The 20,751-nt window shown below is 35.7% G+C and overlaps 1 protein-coding gene across 3 annotated transcripts in view; it reads left to right on the top strand.

Annotated features, from left to right (window-relative positions):
• MPP7 (MAGUK p55 scaffold protein 7) overlaps positions 1-20,751 on the top strand; it is a 249,959-nt gene that overhangs the window by 56,945 nt on the left and 172,263 nt on the right. For all 3 annotated transcript variants that reach the window (XM_074193054.1, XM_074193055.1, XM_074193053.1), the window contains exon 2: positions 2,788-2,948. In XM_074193054.1, the coding sequence (XP_074049155.1) occupies positions 2,912-2,948 (37 nt within the window). In that variant the 5' untranslated portion in view covers positions 2,788-2,911. The remainder of the gene's footprint in view (positions 1-2,787; positions 2,949-20,751) is intronic.

The raw sequence follows: 20,751 nt of genomic DNA, 5'->3' as shown, positions 1-20,751 counted from the left end.
AAAATCTAATAAAATACTTGCACCTCCTGGGCTTGGCCACTAGATGTCAGAAGTGCCCCAGGAGCCTGGGAGGCGACTCGGGGCCTCGTGGAAATTCTACCTCCAATCCTAGACCTTCACATAGTTCACTGTTTCCAAATGACAGATGCCAGAAAAATCTGATACAGTGTGATCTATAGAAGCAAGGTACAACTGGAATAATGAAATTTCAAAAATAAGCCTTTTTAAAGGCTGATGCTAACGGTCCTAGCGGGCCTTGTAAATGCCTCAGGTGCACTTGATACTGCTGTTACATTCCTGGCCTTGGGGCCTCTATTTTATGGAAAGATGGATTGAACTTCAATTTAAGAATATTCAGTAATCCCTCTCAGGACGCACTGTAGCAGCTGGTATTTCTGTATTTCAGCAAATCGATTCCATACAGCGGCACTAATGCTTTCGCTTGGATTCTGACAGATTCCAAAGCCTTTTCAATCAATTTAGCCAAAGAAAACAGCATAATCACTGCAAAAATGTGGCATAATTTGCAAGTTGCCACCCTCCCCCTTTTACTTGTTTCCAGCAAAATTTTAAGAATTTTACTCGTTAAGGATTTCATCAGGCTATTTCTTTTTCATTAATGTAGGTTCTTGGGGAATAACTGTACTTTATACAATATAAGTTTCTTAAGTAATGACTTTGAAAATTTTAATATTGAGTGTTTTACTTTGAAATTAAAAAAAAGAATGTCATTTAGTCCTTTTAATATGTAGAGTTCATGTACGTCGGCCAAACTGCAGGTCTGAGTATTTCTCTTATTGAAACTTACCCTCTTAATTAGTTATTCTAATGGACTAGAGAGCTTTTTAAGGAAAAGCGGCTTGCATCAGATCTTTTTGTTTCATTTGATAAAACCTTTTTTTTCCTGCTTTGAAAGAAAGACATGATGTAGGTGACTAATACAAAAACTCTTGAATTTAAGAAGATGAGTGGGGGTTGACTGTGAAACTTTCTTTCAAAAATGGAGATGTTTGTTTGAATTATTTTGTCTTTTTAAAAATTAAAGCCTAGCTACAACATCTCACCTTGTTAGGCAGTGCATAACCTTTGACTGATTTTGAGTTACTTGTTGTTAACTCTCCTAGACTCCTAATTAAAAGAAAATCCTTTTAATTTGGGTTGTTTGTCATTTTATATTTGTATGCAAATAGAATTAATTGTGGTATGAAGAGAGTGTTGCTCTTTAATATTAACCTGGAGAATATGTTAAGAAATTCAATCATTTAATGGTCTTTTGCTATTTCTTTTAAAAAAAAGTGTTTAAGTTTATGAAGCACATGTTCTTCAAAGCAGTTTTTTTCTCTTTGTACCCCTTTTATATGCATTTTACTTTAGGTGTCTGTTTATTATACCACTTTTTTAATGATAAAATCAAATGAAAATTGTTGTAGTTATTTTTCAATTTGTTCCATAGTTGAATCTGCTAAACTTTTTCACTTTGATAAACATTTAAATGATGCCTTTCTTTCCCTTCCTCTCTTCTCTTATATCCGAGTAGAGCTAAATTAGAAACTTAAAATTGGAAAAGTTTTTACCCTGTTCTCTAAAATTGGTAGACAAGTTATTTTGTAATATAATTAACTCAAAAGTATAAAAGTATGCTGAGGCTGGACCAAATGGCAAATTTTAGTAAAATACCGCATTTTTAATAATCTTTTTTTGTAAAACTTTTCTTCCTGCTTTTAATAATGCTAGAAGGGAAATCAATTTGGATATTATGATTACTATGACAAGACTATTTAAATGTATAATATCTAATACTCATATGCACTAGAGTTGTCTGTCTGATTTTTTGATTAATATGAAAGTGTTGTGTGTTCCATTATTGGGACATGATGATCTTATTTGAGGCACTTGGTAACTCTTTAGGTATAAGGTCAATGCCAATCTTAATTTGGAATATTTAAAACGTCCTTTTACATTCTTAATTATGTGAAAACTTTTGGATATGTGTTATAATTTAAAAAATATTTAAACTACTTTTGTGGTAAATATATAAATATGTATATTTTTATAATGAAATTATAATGAAATTTATTAATACAGGGTTCCTTAAAGTCTTGATGCTATTTTAAGCCAGCCCTGAGACTTTTAGGACACTTTGTATGAGTGATTTTTCTAAGTTTCTTAAAAAGTATGGTTTATAATTTAATCTGCTTATTTTATATGTTTTACATATTAACGGAGGGTTTATCAATAGACTAAAAATATAAGTTAAACAAGTTTCAACTAGATAACTTATTGGTTGTATGAAAAGTGTATTAATTTATAAAAATTAAATATAAGTCACTGGCTATATTTATATTGTCTGTCTCTTGTACAGATGTGATCTTTTGGAATTCATGGTAACTGAAGGAAAGAAATTTTAACAATAGTATTTTAGCATTTGGTCAAAGAATTCATTCAAGTCTTTCATCTAACCTCCACTCCTCCCTGCAGTGTCACACTCCCCAAAGTGTCACCTGAACTCCTGTTTTCTTTTGCTTTTTTCCTGTCGGAAAATATTTAACATTTTTATTTTATTTTACTTTATTCTTTTTAGGAAAAGACTTCTCATGTTTTATTTTTAAAATTGAAAATTTAATGTCAAATCAAAAATGTCTCAATTGAATGTTGTTCCTAAGAGAACGTTTTTCCTGAATTATGATCCCCTCATCCTGTTAATTGAAATAAGAATTTTTGCTACATGATTTTATAGTTTAATAATACTCTTTAAATTTTTACAAAATCTGTTTCTGTCCTTTCCAGGGAAGAATTACAAATTGGAAGATTATTTTTAGACAACGTACCCACAAGCAGTTTAACTGAAATTAACTGCTTCCTTGCAAGTGGAAAGAATTTCATCATTTTGGTATAAACTGCAGAATAAATCATGCCAGCTTTATCAGCAGGATCTGGAAGTGACACAGGTATGTGAACCTTCCCTATAAAAATGAATAACTCTGTAACAATATTGTTTATATAGATAAATATTAAATTGTTAGATTTCTAGAAAACAAAAATACCTAAACTAAAGAGAGGTTTGTAGACCAAAATTCCTTTAGCTTGTAAATTTTTATAACTTACATTTATATGTTTAATGAAATAAAAATATTTTAGAATTTGGAAAGTTTTTATCTTGTCCTCCAAATTTGACAAGTTAATTTTTTCTTAAATAAGAAAATTTAGCATTTTCTTTTTACAAAGGAGAAATATCAGTATGGATCAAGTGTTAAATTTTAGTAAAATGATGATACTACCTTTATAGAAATGTTTTGTAAACTTTCCTTACCTGCTTTTACTAAGGTAAGCTTGTATTTAAAAATTGTCTTTAAAAATGACTTCTAAGTTTGTGCATTCCCTTCATAGATAAATATCACCGATCTATTGTTACTCATGTATATACATTTTTAAAAGGTAATAGCTTATCTGAGCCATCTGCTTCCTCTTTTGCCTTTATGAATATTGACATGTATTTAACCAACTGGAATTAATATTGCCTATGCTTTTTGTCTTCCTCAAGTCAAGTAGTGTATGTAGATCTTAGTCTTTGTGCTAAACAAGCAAGATAACTCTTTCAGAATGGAAAGATAATAATTTCATCCCACTGCACATACCATACACACACACACACACACAGAGTCTCTCTCTCTCTCTCTCTCTCTCTCTCTCTCTCTCTCTCTCTCTCTCCCTCTCCCTCTCCCTCTCCCTCTGCCTCTCTCCCTCTCTCCCTCTCTCCCTTTCCCCTCTCGTTATCATGTTTTTGGCAGTTAACCTTTTTTAACAATATCTGCCTTCTTTGCCCCCCCATTTTAATGCTTTATGCCACTTTTCTTTTGGCATATTTTTTTCTTTCAATTTGGGTAGCTGTTCTGTTGAAGTTCTTGTAGGTCAGGCAAGAATTTTGTTCAAATTATTAAGTATTATAAATATTTATTTGTATTATCTCATCCATTTGACTTCAGGAGGTAAGTCTCTCCTGAAATTCCCTGTCCTTATAGTATTACTTTTATTCACATATTGGTTCAGTGCCATAATGGATAAATAAATTTCATTGTATTTTTGAAAATTTTTGATTGTTTAATTGAATCGTAGCACAAATTTGTTATGAGTGACAGTTTTATATCTCATTATGTAACCAAGGAATTCATTCTTGTATTGGAATTCTTGTAGTTGCTTAAAAATAACTTTTAGGGAATTATTAAAATGGTACTCTGCTAGTACTTCTATAGGTGGACTCCTCCCACACCCTTGCTTTGAGGAATGGATGGCCTCAGTCACACCTCATTCTCTAGATTGCCTTCAGCAACTTTCCTGTTAGAATGTTCCTCCCTCCATTTTCTGTGTTATCTTTCCCTATTAGAATATAAGCTTTTGAGGGCAGGACTGGCATATGACAAATGCTTCTTGACTTGGCTTACTGACTTAGATCTTGCTCCAGATTTGCTTATGAGATATAGAAGATAAAAATTATTTTGATGCTTTAATAATGGGGCAGAATTTTAATTCCAGAGAACAGGGTCATGTTGAGTGATAACCTTTAGTATGGATTTTGTGATTATGGGTTATGTTTTCATACTTTTGTAGATTTCCAATGATGAAAAAAACATAATTTGGTAATAATTACATCAGCTATTTCATTGTACAAGGGCAACAGCTTGGGTAGGACTTCATCTCTTAAATCTCTCTCACACCAATTCTTACCTCTCTTCAACAGTACTACTAGAGATTCTTTGTTGGGTCCTGGACCTTTTGACTGTGTAGTCAAGCCTATGGAACTAGTTTCAGAATATTTAAATGTAGAAAATAAAATATATTGGATAATAAGAAATGGGTATTGTTAGGGATGGTGGGAAGAAGAGAGATAATGTTGTGGTATGATCTACAACAATTAACAAAACAAATGGATGAAATAGGTGATTACAGGGTAAAAGATCTCACATCTGTATATTTAAGGGATGGTGGGTATCATCATTATAAGTATTTCTAATTCTACCTGAGCAATAGTTTTTTCCTCTTTTTTTTTCTTTCTCCACCCTCCTTCTTCCCCTCCCCAATCTCCCACCCCAGAACACCTCCATAATCTCTTGGTTTTTTGGGGGGGTTTTTTTAGGTTTTTGCAAGGCAAATGGGGTTAAGTGGCTTGCCCAAGGCCACACAGCTAGGTAATTATTAAGTGTCTGAGACTGGATTTGAACCCAGGTACTCCTGATTCCAGGGCCGGTGCTTTATCCACTACACCACCTAGCTGCCCCCTCCATAATCTCTTAACCCATTTTGTTTTCCCTTTATTGTACTGTCATAATAGCTTCAACCATTTTTTTTCCCTCATTCTGACTCTCCTCCAATCTATTACATCAGAATCTCAATGCACATTTTTAATCATATCATTCTCATGCTCAGAAACTTTCATTTGTTCTCCATTTCTTAAAAATAATGTTCAAAGTTCTTAGTTTGGAATTTAAGACTCTTTATGACCTAAGTAGCTATGATATGCAAATAGATAGACCATCAATATATACTATGTTTGTCTAACTGATGCTGTAAATGAACCTGGAACCCATAAGTGAATAGGAAAACAAGCTATTTTACCTTTGAGAAATTGGAAAGTTCTTGCGTGATACATTTTCTTTGAAAATGACCCCTCTTTTTAGAAACAGTAGTCTGTTTGTTGTTATTGCTGTGTCACGGAATTTTATAGACTCTAGTGTATTTACAAATGAGTGTCACTCAGAGGGTCATAGAGTATATGGGTATGAGGTGAGTATAACACATACTAAAACAATTGTTTGAGGGAAAAGTCCAGTAGAAAATGTCATCAGTGATGTGAGACTGAAAAAGATGGTGTAGTAATGTGGCAGGAATGAGGAAAACTTCAAGAAAATGAGGAAGGCTCCCAGCAAATTAAGTGGCTCTGTGATGAATTTTTGGGAGTGCCTAAAGAGTCTTGTAGACTTGTTTTTCAGTCATTTCAGCGTGTCCAACTCTTCACTTGAATGCCAGGCCTTTTTATCCTCCACTGACTCTTGATGTCTGTTTGGGTTTGTATGTTTGTTTCCATGCTACTATACATCTGTCTCATTCTGTGACCCCCTTTTCCTTTTTTCTTACCAACATCATTGCATTCCCAACATCAGGGTCTTTTCCAATGAGTCCAATCTTCCCATTACTTAGTAATTTTCAGTTTAAGTTTGACCTTCCAGTGAATAACCAGCATTAATTTCTTTTAAGTATTGACTGTTTTGATCGCCTTGCTAACCAAGGGATGCTCAAAGGTCATCTTTAGCCCCATAATTCAAAGCACCAATTCTGTGGTGCTCAGCTTGCTCTATCAACCATATATTGCTTCTGGAAATACCGTAGCTTGGCCTTGATGGAACTTTTGTCAATCAAGTGATGTCACTATGCTGTCAGATCTGCCATAGTTTTTCTTCCAAGGAACAAGTTATTTTAAACTCTCATGGCTGTGATAGCTCTCTGCAATGATCTTTGAATCTAAGAATATAAACTCTGACACCACTTTTTTCTTCTTGTATTTGCCAGGAAGTGATGAGACCAGTTGTAAGATCTTAGTTTTTTTGGCTGTTAAGCTTCAAGACAACTTTTATACTCTCCTCTTTCATCTCATCAAGAAGGTTGTAATATGTAACAATGGGGAAAATATCAGCATTGATAAACTGATAGATCCATCTTTTTTCAGCACTTTAAACTATTTCATGCTTTCTTTATTCACATCATCCATGTTTCTTCCTTATCTTCTGCCCCTTTAACCCCTCCGCCTACCCCAAACTCATCCTGGTGGGAGATTTCCCTCATTAGGGTTGTCCTCCTGCTTTGGATTTTCCTTTTGCCTGGGGTACTTGACTGCTTATAGGACTTACATGAGATGGGAGCCAGCTACTTCTGTTACTTCCTGAGGGAGGAAGGACTATCAAACTTTTTCTTATGCACTTTTCTTATGCGTTTGGCCTTACTACCCTGCTTTGCTGCTATGCCCTGCATTCTTTGGCACTGTTATCTAAATTTTTTGTGTAACTTAAGACTTTCAGTATTGCTCTTTGCCCCAGTGTTAAACCTTTAAGCTCTCTGGACATTTCAATCTGTCCTGAAGTTCAAATTGCATATTGTATATATTTGTATATTTTATGTATATAATATATTGTATATGCCTTGAGGACAGAGACAGTCTTCATTCTTTTTCCTTTCCCGAGTACTTAGCATAGTGCTTGACTCATGGTTAGCACTTAATACTTTTTCACTCAATCATTAAATAGTAAAATGGAAATAAATCATCTCCAAGATTTTTTTTTTTTAATTCTGCACTTCTCTATTTGGTGGGGGAAGAAAAACAACTTTGACAAAGAGATGAGGGAAAGAAGTCTTATATCTTATTGTTAGATTAGACTTTGGCAGTTATCTCTTTTAGCCTCCCACCCAATCTGTGGATGCTTTCTATAGTTTTGAAGACAGACTCAAACTAGAAATGGAGACTATTAAGCCGTACATAAGAATGCTTGTGGGCCATATATTATCTTAGAAAACCATGTATTTATATTATTTTTTATTTTTATAATTCATATATATGTTTTGTATAATTTATAAAATTATTTTTACTTATTTTGAAGACTATTTTCCAATTATATTTTTATTTGGTGATTCCACTTAGTAGCGGTTGCATATTTGATAACCCTCATTCTATAGCATTCTTGATTGTCATCCAGAGTTTGTTTACATATTTCTAGAGTGGGAACCCAGGCACTTATCAGAGAAATTGTGATGTTAGATTTAAGTATTAGAAGTTTTTTATTTGTTTTTTAGGTTTTTTTCAAGGCAATGGGGTTAAGTGGCTTGCCCAAGGCCACACAGCTAGGTCATTATTAAGTGTCTGAGGCCAGATTTGAACTCAGGTACTCCTAACTCCAGGGCTAGTGCTCTATCTGCTGTGTGCCACCTAGCCGCCCCTAGAAGATTCTCTTTAACTGTATTTTTAGACCATTAATTCTAGTTTTGACTTTGTGGAACATACTGTCTTTTGGCTTAGCAATTTTTAAATATTTTGTGATGATAGCTATCATGTCTTTTCTAAGCTAAATCACTTCAATTTTCTGAGCTTTTTTATTTGAAATAAATTTTGCCCATCTGATTGTCAGTGTCCCTTTTAAAATGTAGTACCTAGAACTGAAAGATACCACAAATGAAGAATTATGTTCCAGAAAAGCTGTATAATTTCATGTATGCCAGAAGAGGTGCCTGAATTTATTCTGGATGAAAATCTTTGTGCCTATTTTGTCAGTGCTGCCTATATTTGCTTTTTGATTTTTCAGACTTCTTTTTCTGGAATTATTGCCAAGATTTCTAAGAAATTCTGTTATTTAGTCACCTGATAGTATCCCAAATTGGAATATTGATTCTTTTTTTTTTTTTTTTTTTAGTTTTTTGCAAGGCAAATGGGGTTAAGTGGCTTGCCCAAGGCCACACAGCTAGGTAATTATTAAGTGTCTGAGACCAGATTTAAACCCAGGTACTCCTGACTCCAGGGCCAGTGCTCCATCCACTGCACCACCTAGCCACCCCATGATATTGATTCTTAAGATTGAAATGGTTCATATCTGATTAGTTGCTGCTGTGGAAGTTGTATCTTGATGTTTTTGAAACATTATCCTTTTGCTTTCAAATTATAGAGGGGCACCTAGATGACACATAAATAGAGTGCTAGTCAGGAAGACTCCTTTTTCTGAGTTCAAATCTGGCCTTAGACACAATTTTGTCTGCTTGTCTCAGTTCTGTTTTCTGTAAATGGAAATGGCAAATTACTCCAGTATTTTTGACAATAAGACACCAGATGGGGTCATGAAGAGCTGGACTGAAAAAACAACATTCAAATTATAGAGTGAATATTTATCTTTTTTCTTTCCTTATGACTTCTAGATATTTCCAGATTTCCTGTCAGCTTCATCTAGAAATTAACTGTCTCTTCAGACTTAATATATTTGTCAATATTTCTTTTTCTCCTAGTCATCCAAGTTCAAAAATGGCTCTGAGACTTGACTCTCTTCTTTTCTGTAATTCCATTCCTCCTTCCTCCCTCCCAAATCTTGCCAATTTGATATTGATCTCCCTTAAGTAACATCTTTTTATCTGTATGTTCTTTTACATTGCCTTGATCCTAGTCCAGGTCTTTATCATTTCATTTTGATGTACTGCCTAATTTATCCTTCCTAATTTATCATTCATTATTTCACCACACAAATTTTTCTTGCATTCCTCTGCCTGTATGATCTTTCTGAAGTGGTTATATGAATATGTGTATGTATGTTTGTGTTGTGCATACATACATATTTTTGTAAAACCATGTGATCCTTTCTAAGTAGTGTCTCTGGTTCATGGAACAGTTCATTTAAAAGTGAGTATCACCTAAAGGGTGATGGAGACAGTCATGGTGGGTATGAGGAGAGTCTTTCACACATGTAAAAAATATTTAAGGACAATTGCAGTAGAAGAATGTCATCAACGAAGTGAGATATATAATTTGTAAATATTGTATTTGTAATTATTGTAATTATATATACAATATATAAATATAATATAAACTGTATGTTCAAAAATTGTCAGTATCTTCCTTGTGCTCTTTCCTTCTCCCTATTCCCCAAATGCCCAAGGGAGAAATTCTATACTCCCTAGCCTGTTATTTTAAGGTAGGCTATAATGCAGCTTCAGTCTATTGTTCCGACCCTATTTCCCATTAGGCCTTTACAAAATCTTCATTCCAATTACATTGTTCTCCTGGACATACAACATATTGTTTCCTCTGTTTTGGCACATATTCTCCCTTTCACAGCAGTGCATTTGCTCTTTACTTAGCCTTCCATTTACTCAGATATTATTATTTTTACAGTTATATGTCAAATTCCAATTTCTCCATGAAGTTTTCCTTGATAACTTCTTCCTTAGACTTCAGTAATATTTTTGTACCATTCACTGGGTACTTATTTGTTAATGCCTTATTTTGGTAGTTTTCTTTTTTCATGTTTCTAACTAAAATATCCTAAGTAAATTTTTAGATCCTTAAGAGTGAAGTTTGAATTTTATGTTTCTCCATATGATCCAGTACAATATAAATATTTGGTTTGAGGTCTAGGGAAGAAGTAGGGCAGCTAGATGGCACAGTGATTGGGTCTTCAACTTAGTGCTGAGCTTGGAGTCATGAAGATTCATCTTCATAAGTTCAACTCTGACTCCAGACATTTATACCTGTGTGACCTTAGGCAAGTTACTTCACCTTGTTTACCTCAGTTTCCTCATCTATCAAATGAGCAAAAGAAGGAAATAAATCGCAAACCACTCTAGTATCTTTGCTAAGAAAATTGCAAGTGCAAGTCTTAAAGAGTTATGTATGACTAAAATGAACAATGGTGATAAAAATGGTAGGGGGGTGTGGTGTAAAAGGAGCAGTGATGGCAAAACATGTCCTAAGTATGATAAGTTCCTACTCGACTTTGGCCTGAGACTACAAGATGGATATCTCTTCTCTGTTTATTATTCTGTGCTTTAAAAATACTAGATCAGTATTGGCCTATTTTTATATGGCAACAAGCATATTTTTAAAAAATCATTTGGATTTCTCTCCCCTAAATATGATAATTACAGTGATTTGTGTGGTGGGAATTTCCCATCAGCTAATAAAAGAGAAGACTCAGTTGTGGCTTTGGCCTGGATCTTCAGCTTTTTTGTTCATTTGCTAATTTCCAGGATTTTTTTTTTTTGGAAAATTTTTTGTGGGGTTATTATGACTGCTTTGGGGAAAGAACCACTGACTTTTTGGCAGGATAGTCCACTTTTTTGGTACCCATTTATGCTGACCCAACAATCAGTATCTCCTGATTCTGGTAAAATTTGAATATAGAAATTATTGATTGATAATCAACTAACTTCTCATTTTATCAAGTCCAAATCCTAAATCCTTGCATTTTTTGTTCCTTTTCTCTTTCTTCAGAGTACATTGTAATTAATTGGCTTGTACTAGAATTTCTAGTTGCTCTATTTGAGACTGAGTACTGACATGCTTTAAGAACAAAGTTTTATTGATAGGTTTTTTTAAATATTGCAAACATTTACAGATCACTCCCAGTTTTTAAGAGTACTCTCATTAAAAAGTAAAACTATTAAAAAATAAACATATCTGAAAGTGTACACAGCATTTCACAACTATAGCATCTTTGAATTAAAAAAAAAAGAAAAGAATAGAAATTTGTTTTTTCTCCTTCCACACTCTAACCCTTATAACAAATATATGTAGTCAAGCAAGTCAAGCAAGTCATTGGCTATATACCAAAGTATATCATTATGCACCTTAAATCTCTCACCCCTTAATTTGATAATATGCTTCAGCGTTGTTTCTCTGGAATTATGAATAGTCATTATTTTGATCATAATTCTTACTACTTTCAGAGTTTTATTTTTACTTTGTTGACGTTGCACAAATTGTTCTGGTTCTTCTCATTTCATTATGTATCAGTTTGTAAAAATTCTCAAAATTACTCATTTTCCTAATATTGGGGTTATATTAGAAATTGTTATCCTGGTTTTGCTTCCTTTACTTCACATCAGTTCAATCAAGTCTTTCCATCTTTTAAAAATCTATTTTTAAATTTTTTTTAATTTAGTATGACAGTTCTTTATCCCATTCAGCTTAGTCAGGCATCCTTAATTGATGAGCATCTTCTTTTATAGTTTTTTTTTTTGTAGCTAAGTGGTACAGTAGCTAGAACACTAGCCCTGGAGTGAGGGAGGAGGCCATCTCCAGTTGTCCTGATCTATTTCCTAGACCCAGATGGTTCTGGAAGAGAAAGTGAGGCTGGTGACTTAGCACAGCCCCCCCTCAACTCAAATCCAATTCATGTGCTTGACAAGCTATCACTTCCTTGAAGTCATGGTCTTCAAGAATTGAAGGGTAAGGGGCAGCTACCAGCCCTGGAGTCAGGAGGACCTGAGTTCAAATGTGGACTCAAGACTTGTAATAATTACTTAGCTGTGGCCTTGGACAAGTCACTTAAACCCATCGCCTTGCAAAAACCTAAAAAAAAAAAAGAATGAAGGACAAGCATCATCATTTTTTTTCCACCAAAAAAAGAACTGCTAGAAATATTTTTGTATTTTTTCTTCTTTCTTTGATTTTTTTTTTAATAGAGGTCTAGCTGTGGTTTGACTAGCTGTGGTTCTTATTGACCAAAGAACACATACCATGTAATATCATTTTCAGTATAATTCCATCAGCTAATAAAAGAGAAGACTCAGTTGATTTCCAAATTCACAAGTTTACCAATATGTCTGTAGATTTGATAAGTAATCTTTTCCCATGTTTCTCATTAATATATGATGTAACTTATTTTTTCTTTCTTTCTTTTATTTTCTTTTTTATTGTCATTTTGTACAAATTTTTTTATATTAATAAAATATTCTTGTTTAAGAGTAAACGAAATACCCCCTCCCCCATGAATATAGACTTGCTTGAGCGATAAAGTAAAGGGGAGAGAAAAAAATTAAAATTAAAAAAAATAGTAATAATTGTAGATATGGCCAGGTGGTGCAATGGACGAAGCACTAGCCCTGGAGCCATGAGCACTCGAGCCCACATCCAGCCCCGTAGACCCAACAATCACCCAGCCATGTGACATGCAAGCCACCCGATCCCCACTGCTCTGCAAAAACCAAAAAGAAGAAAAAAAAAGACCAAAAATAAAATAAAATAGTAATAATAGTAGGGGTGGCTGGGTGATGGACAGAGCATTGGCCCTTGAGCCAGGAGCACCTGGGTCCAAATCTGGCCTCAGACACCCAAAGATCACCCTGCTATGTGGCCCCAGGCAGGCCACCCAGCCCCACTTGCCCTGCACCCTCCCCCAAATAATAATAATAATAAAAAATGTGCTTCAGTCTTTGTTCCAACACCAACAACTCTGTCATGGGTGGATCACATTCTTTATGGTAAGTTTATCACAAAAGTTACTTCCATATTTTTCCACCATTGCCATTGCTGATTGCAACTCCCCCCTTTCTTATTTCTCCACTACTATGTACTATATTTTCTCTGTCCTTTCACTCTGACTCTGCTGTAGGGTCTCTGAGTGGCACAGCAAACAGATCCCTGGCCCTGGGGCCAAGAGGCCCTGAGCCCCCATACCACCCCTTAGGCAAAGAATCCACCTGGCCCTGTGGTCCTGGGCAGGCCTTCCAATCCCAGCCCCTTGCAAGAAGTCTCCTCCTTTATTCACATCCCCACCCCTTCCCCCTGTTCCCCTCCCTCCTTCTTACTCCAGTTGTCTATACCCCATTGAGTATATTTGCTGTTTCCTCTCCTAGCCACCTCTGATGAGAGCAAAGGTTCCCTCATTCCCCCTTGCCTCCCCCCTTCCATATCATGGCAATAGCTCATTGTAATAAAGAAAAATCTTATTATATGAAATATCTTGGCCTATTCCCCCCCTCTCCTTTTTCTTTCTCCCATTCCATTTCCCTTTTTTTCTATTGACTCCATTTTTACACCATATTTTATCTTCGAATTCAGCTTTCTCCTGTGCTTCAATTATAAAAGCTCCCTCTACCTGCTCTATTAACTGAGAAGCTTCATATGAGTATTATCAGTGTCATTTTTCTATGCAGGAATACATGCAGTTCATCCTCATTAAGTCCCTCAGATTCCCCCCCCCCCAATCTCCATGCTTCACCTGAGTCCTGTATCTGAAGATCAAACCTTCTGTTCAGCTCTGGCCATTCCAAAAGGAACCTTTGAAAGTCCCCTGGTTCATTGAAAGTCCATCTTTTTCCCTGGAAGAGGACATTCAGCCTTGCTGGGTAGTTCATTCTTGGCTGCATTCTAAGCTCTTTTGCCTTCTGGTATATTGTATTCCAAGCCCTACGAGCTTCCAATGTAGCTGCTGCTAAGTCCTGTGTGATCCTGACTGCAGCTCCACGATATTTGAACTGTGTCCTGGCTGCTTGTAATATTTTCTCTTTGACTTGGGAGTTCTGGAACTTGGCTATAATATTCCTGGGGGTTGGTTTTTTTTGGATCTCTTTCTGGGGGGGGGGCGGATCGGTGGATTCTCTCTATTTCTCTTTTGCCCTCTGCTTCTAGAATATCAGGGCAATTTTCCTGTAGTAATTCTTTGAAAATGATGTCAAGGCTCTTTTCCTGATCATGCCTTTAATTTTTAAACTATCTTTCCTAAGTCTGTTTTCCATATCAGTTTTTTTTTCAATGAGATATTTCACATTTCCTCCTAATTTTTCATTGTTTTGGTTTTGAAGTATTGATTCTTGATTTCTGGTAAATTCATCAATCTCCCTGAATTCTATTCTTTGTCTGAAGGATTTGTTCTCCTCAGAGAGTTTTCTTATCTCTTTTTCCATCTGGCCAATTTTGCTTTTTAAAGCATTCTTCTCCTCAATAACTTTTTGAACTGTTTTATCCATTTGACCTAAGCTGGTTTTTAGCATGCTATTTTCTTCAGCATTTTTTTGGATTTCCTTGACTAAGCTGCTGAGTTCATTTTCATGTTTTTCCTGCATCTCTCTCCTTTCTTTTCCCAGTTTTTCTTCCAACTCCCTCATTTGATTTTCAAAGTCTTTTTTGAGCTCTATCATAGCCTGAGCCCAATTTCTGTTTTTTCTTGGAGTCTTCAGATGCAGGAGCTTGTGCTTCCTCATCTTCAGACTGAGTGTTTTGATCCTTCTTGGGCTCACAGGCAAAATATTTCTCAGTGATGTTCCTCTTATTTCTCCCATTTTCTCTCATTTTCCCAGCCTGAGCCTGGTTTTGGTGTGCTTCCTGAGCTTTTGGGACACTCCCACAAGGGTCTCAGTGTGTGAGGCTCTGTCCTCCCTCCTGGTCTGTGAATGACCATAAGCGCCCTGCTCTGCCAAGGGGCTGATGTGGGGGGGGGGGCTGCTGTTCTATGGGGGGGCCTAGACTGTGGTCAGGATCTGAATGTGGTCAGAGCCCCAGAGTCCTGTTCCAGGGGCAGAGGACAGAGCTCTGCAGTCTCTCTTCACTCCCCTCCCTCAGCTCAATGGGCTCATGCCCTGGGGGCTCCTGCTTACTGGCTCCCCCACTTTGTGCCTGGCTCCCCGGGGTGCAGCTCAGGAGACTCCCCCACTGCTGTGAGCCGCGGCTCCCAGCGCCCTGGGGCTGCCTCCCGGAGGCTGAAGTTCTTTGGCTCTGGCAGGCCACCCCTCTGGCGGGCGCCCCTCCAGCCCCGGGGAGCAGAGCCTTTCTGCTCTTTTCCAGGTTACCTTGAGTAGGAGAACTGCCTCACTGGGTTGCCATCTTGGCTCCTTGATGTAACTTATTAATATGTACCTGATATACCTATTATTGTTATTATCTTCGTTTGAAGTGTGAGACAGTAATCTAAGTCTAATTTCTTTCACACTCCTGTCTTATTTTCCTAGGAGTTTTTGTCATATAATAAGCCCTTTTTTAGATACATAGGGTCTTTATTTTTAATCAAATAATAGATTAGTTTTCCTTTATTTGTATTTTAATCTGTTTAGCTGTTTGATTTCTTTCGTTTGTTTTTTTTAAACCAATACCAAACTGTTTTGAGAATTACTTATTTGTAGTATTAGTTTGAGATCTGACACTGCCAGTCCCTGTAGATTATATCAGTCACTAAATATTTAGTCTCTTATTTTCTGCTTACAGATTATAAATTGCTTAAAAAACTGGGATTGTATTTATATTTCTTTTGCATCCTTCACAATGTTTGGTATTCTTAGAGCATTTTGTGCATAATTAATTATAATAATAGCAATAATAATTAGCATTATATAATGCTTTAAGCTTTTGCAAAGTGCTTTACATATATTTTCTTTCATAATTTTCACAGTCACACCATGGTTGGGTGCTAGTTCCTGAGACTATTAAGAGTAGATTTAAAAGGAACAAATTTTTTATCCCTAGCATCAGAAAGAATGAGGGAGTAGACTATGTAGTAGGTAATTTGCCTATATCTTAAAATTGGGAAAGAGGAAAATAGAATAATTATTTTGCTCTAATTTGACTGAAAATAAGCAATGGGTCCCTTGTATAGAGAAGTGACTTAAAGTCTTACAGTTGCCTTAGAAGCTCTTATATATGCTTTCTAGGACTAAGCTGCATAATAAGCCTGTCTTAATTTAGGGAATTTCATTATACATATTTTTGCTCCATCAAATACTTAACCCCTCCATTCCTTTATCTATTCTATAGATATGTATCTGCAATCGACTCCTCCTATTCCATCTCAGCTACACAGAGATAGGCATAACCTTGCCATCTATTACCCACAAATGTTTTCATTCTGTTTCAATCAATTATGAAATCCCTTTATCTGGATCATGACTTTTCCTCTGCCTTATTACTTCTAACCTTATTATTCCTCCTAATAATGTCCTCCAATTCCTTTACCCCTCAGTTCTTTCCCAGGCTATCACCCATAAATCCTACCTTCACCTTTTGACTCTGGTGAAGCACTTCAAGTCTATACTTGCATTATCTACATTTGAGTGCCTTGTCCCTGTATTCTATCTAGTACCAAATTCATGGATTCTAGGTTAAGAACCTCTACCTCTAAGATACCCATGGGTATTCAACATGTCTTAAAAAAATCTTTTTCTCTACTCCCAAATCCTCTTCTCTTTCAATTTCCCTTCCCCTCACCTGGACTTTCAATCTTAGCTATCTTTTTGGACTTCTCATTTGCTTTCACTCCATCTAATATGTTGCCAAATCTTATTATTTCTTCCTTTACAATCTCTCTCATTCATATCCCCTTCTTTCCACTTAGTCAGCTATCACTTAATATAAACTGTCATTATGTCACACTGGTATTATTGCAACACCAACCCTCATGGTGCTCCTGACTAGAGGCTCTATTCACTTGAATCTGTTTTTGACTCAGCTGCCTAAATCATATTCCTAAAATTTTGCTGTGACTGTGTTTTCCCCCTGGCCTCTCTATCAGTTGTGATACAGGTCAAATCACTTTACCTGTATGAGCTTTAGATGATTTTTGTCTGAGAATAAGAGTACCTATAGTACCTGCCTTTTAAAAGATTGTGTGTGTGTTTGTGTGTTTGTAATCATATACATATATGGAGGTAGGGAAAGAGATCTGCAAACTTTAAAGCTCTGTGTAAATGTAACCCTCTATCATTGTTACTACATCAGCATTTAAGAGTTTAGAATATTTTCCTGCAGTACAAGACAGAAACAAGGTATTTGCTTAGCTTGGAATTCCAAAAGTTACGTAGAGCTAAATCCTAAATGACTTAAACTTAAATATGATGTGTTATAGTCAAAATATATAAATTCAGGATATCTATGGTATATTTTTAAATCTAAAATTTTATTATCCTTATTGAGCTCAGTAAAGGCACATGATAATTTCTAACCAATTCAATAAAAAGTACTTGGCAATGGTGACTTAAGAATATTGGGGTGTAGAGAAGACTGCTTTCACTTCAAAGCTCTGGGAATTTAAAGATGAAAAACATCCAGTTCCTAAAGACAAGTTTATAATCTAATAGAGTTATGAAAAATACTTAAAATATAATTAAAAGTATAAGATGATCAAAGGAGAAATCCAGACCAAGTCATGTAAGAAAATTTGAGGGGGGGAAGAAGGCTTTTAACTTGGAGGAACAAATAAAACTTCCTGGACATACTAATACTTAAGTTGGACCTTGAAGGAAAAGGATTTCAGTTGATGGGATTGATGAGGGAGTGCATTTCAGGAATGGAGAATAGTCTAAAAAAATATAGTGAAGCAAGGGAATGTAATATGGGATCAGGGTGAACAGCCAGTATTCAGGTTTGTTAAACTGTAGGTTTTGTAAATTCCAATGTCATCTTCTCCATGATGTATTGCTCCAGTTTCTAGGCAAAAGTAGACACTAACACTTCTGAGCTAACATAAAATTTAAGGTTGACCTACCTACATTCAATTAATCTCATTCTGTTGCCAAGTATTTTTTCATCATGATTTTAACTAGCTTGAAGTGGCTTCATATTATACTTCAGATCATATTTATGATTTATGAGCTCTGAATCTCTTAAGTAGATTTGGATTCTGATAACTTTAATGGTAGGTAATCATAACACTTTCTCATTATACTTCTTATAATTTATTGCATCATGGGTCCTATTTGATTATAAGTCCCATGGGTCAGGTGGATCTATACTGTCTTGAATGTTATTGTTTGGTTACAAGCACATTAGTAACTAAATGTTTATTGCATTTTAAGTCAATACATTTTTTTAAAATTTTTGTTTATTTAAGGCAATGGGGTTTAAGAGACTTGCCTAAGGTCACACAACTGCAATTTTTAAGTGTCTAAGGTTGGATTTGAACTCAGGTCTTCCTGACTCCAAGGCTGGTGCTCTATCCATTAAACCACCTGGCTGCTCCTACTTTATTTCTTATTTATATTTTACAAATGAAAATGGTGTTTGTCCTTTTTTGTTGTTGTTGTTTTAGGTTTTTGCAAGGCAAATGGGGTTAAGTGACTTGCCCAAGGCCACACAGCTAGGTAATTATTAAGTGTCTGAGACCGGATTTGAACCCAGGTACTCCTGACTCCAAGGCTGGTGCTTTATCCACTATGCCACCTAGCTGCCCCTGTCCTTTGTTTTTGAAGAGGACCAATGACATCATAGAGTAATGTCTTGATTTGCAGGTGAATTGAATTGTAAGGGAGGCAAAAATTACAAAAATTTGTCAACTTCACTCTTTCAGTCATCAAAGTCCTGTGGCAAGACAAAAGTTAGGATGACTGACAGTGGCTCATGAGGTAGTACATGACCATGATGTCCTTGATATTCAACCTCTATGCTGGGTCTGCTTCAGCCACTTTCATGGCTTTTGAAATAAATCGTTCGCATCTGCCCATTCTTCTGGGGGAAGTCTTCACATGCTTGGGCTGAACATCACCCTGACTCACCAAAGGGTTTGAGGCTTGTTGTTTATCCTCAACCTGGTTCATTTGCTGAGACAGTTTTACTGGACCGTGGCTGCTGTATATGCTATAGTTTATTAGAGCTACTGGTGAAAGTTAAGTGCAGGTGGACACCAAAAGTGATTGACCAGTTCTAAAAAGGGCTTGGCAAGCCCTCATACCAGAGATGCTTCTCCACCTGAACACTCTATATAATCCCTAAAGGAAAATATCGAGGCACAGAAAGGTGAAGGTTCTTGTCCCATAGGTCTTATCTAATCCCAGTCTCTATGGATTGTAGTTCAATTCTCTTTTTTACATTTTTTTTTACATTATATTATACTATGGCATATTGTCAATCACAGTATTAGATGGGGGAAGTTTATTTGAACAATATTTTGTTAAAGCACAGCAAAAGTATATTAAGTGTTTACTATGGGCAAAGGATTCAGGACAGACAAAATAAAGAGGTATTAATCAAATGCTGCTGAAGCTGGGTTTTGTGATAGTATGGTGGGACATGTTTTTGTGATAATTTTTTTTAACTGATTGTATGTATGTATTTATATTACTGTAAAATGGTGTGCTCAGAAGCTTGGGAAGAATAAAATTAAAATAGTTAACAGGGATTTAAAACTCAAATGAAGAAAGGGATACTTAACTACCTTTGATAAGTCGCCAGAACAGGATGAATTAAATCCCAGGATATTGAATTAATGGATATGATTCCTGAGCCATCATTTACCACATTTTCATAACTAATAGACATGAATCAATAATCTTTGAAAATGCTGAAAAATATAAGCAGTGCCATAAGATTAGTGATATATGGATATTGAAAAAATGAAAAGGAAGAGAGTGACTTTAAATCCTGGTTGAATGTATTTGGAAATGTGGGTGGTGATCACTAAAAAGTCAGTGTGGCTAGATTGTGCTAATATAACTTTATTTTATTTCTATTTCTTTTTCTTTTTTTTAATTAAAGATTCTATTTTGAGTTTTACAATTTTTCCACTAATCTTACTTCCCTTCCCCCAATCCCCACAGGAAGCAATTTGTTGGTCTTTACATTGTTTCCATGGTATACATTGATCCAAATTGAGTGTGATGAGAGAGAAATCATATCCTTCAGGAAGAAACATAAAGTATAAGAGATAACAAGATCTGACAAGAAGATATCAGTGTTTGTTTGTTTGTTTGTTTTTTTTGTAAATTAAAGGAAATGGTCCTTGGACTTTGTTCAAACTCCACAGTTCTTTATCTGGAGACAGATGATATTGTCATTGCAGACAGCCCAAAATTGTCGCTGATTGTTGCACTGATAAAATGAGTGTGTCCCATAAAGGTTGATCGTCACCCCCATGTTGCTGTTAGGGTGTACAGTGTTTTTCTGGTTCTGCTCATCTCACTCAGCATCAGTTCATGCAAATCCCTCCAGGCTTCCATGGATTCCCATCCCTCCTGGTTTCTAATAGAACAATAGTGTTCCATGACATACATATACCACAGTTTGCTAAGCCATTCCCCAATTGAAGAACATTTACTTGATTTCCAATTGCTACCACAAACAGGGCTGCTATGAATATTTTTGTACAAGTGATGTTTTTATCCTTTTTCATCATCTCTTCAGGGTATAGACCCAGTAGTGGTATTGTTGGATCAAAGGGTATGCACATTTTTATTGCCCTTTGGGTATAGTTCCAAATTTCTCTCCAGAAAGGTTGGATGAGTTCACAGCTCCACCAACAATGTAATAGT

The sequence above is a fragment of the Macrotis lagotis genome, chromosome 7 (genome assembly GCF_037893015.1).
Source record: "Macrotis lagotis isolate mMagLag1 chromosome 7, bilby.v1.9.chrom.fasta, whole genome shotgun sequence".
NCBI lineage: Eukaryota > Metazoa > Chordata > Mammalia > Peramelemorphia > Peramelidae > Macrotis > Macrotis lagotis.
The sequence above is the reverse complement of the archived record's forward strand: the minus strand, read 5'-3'. Positions and strand labels throughout refer to the sequence as shown.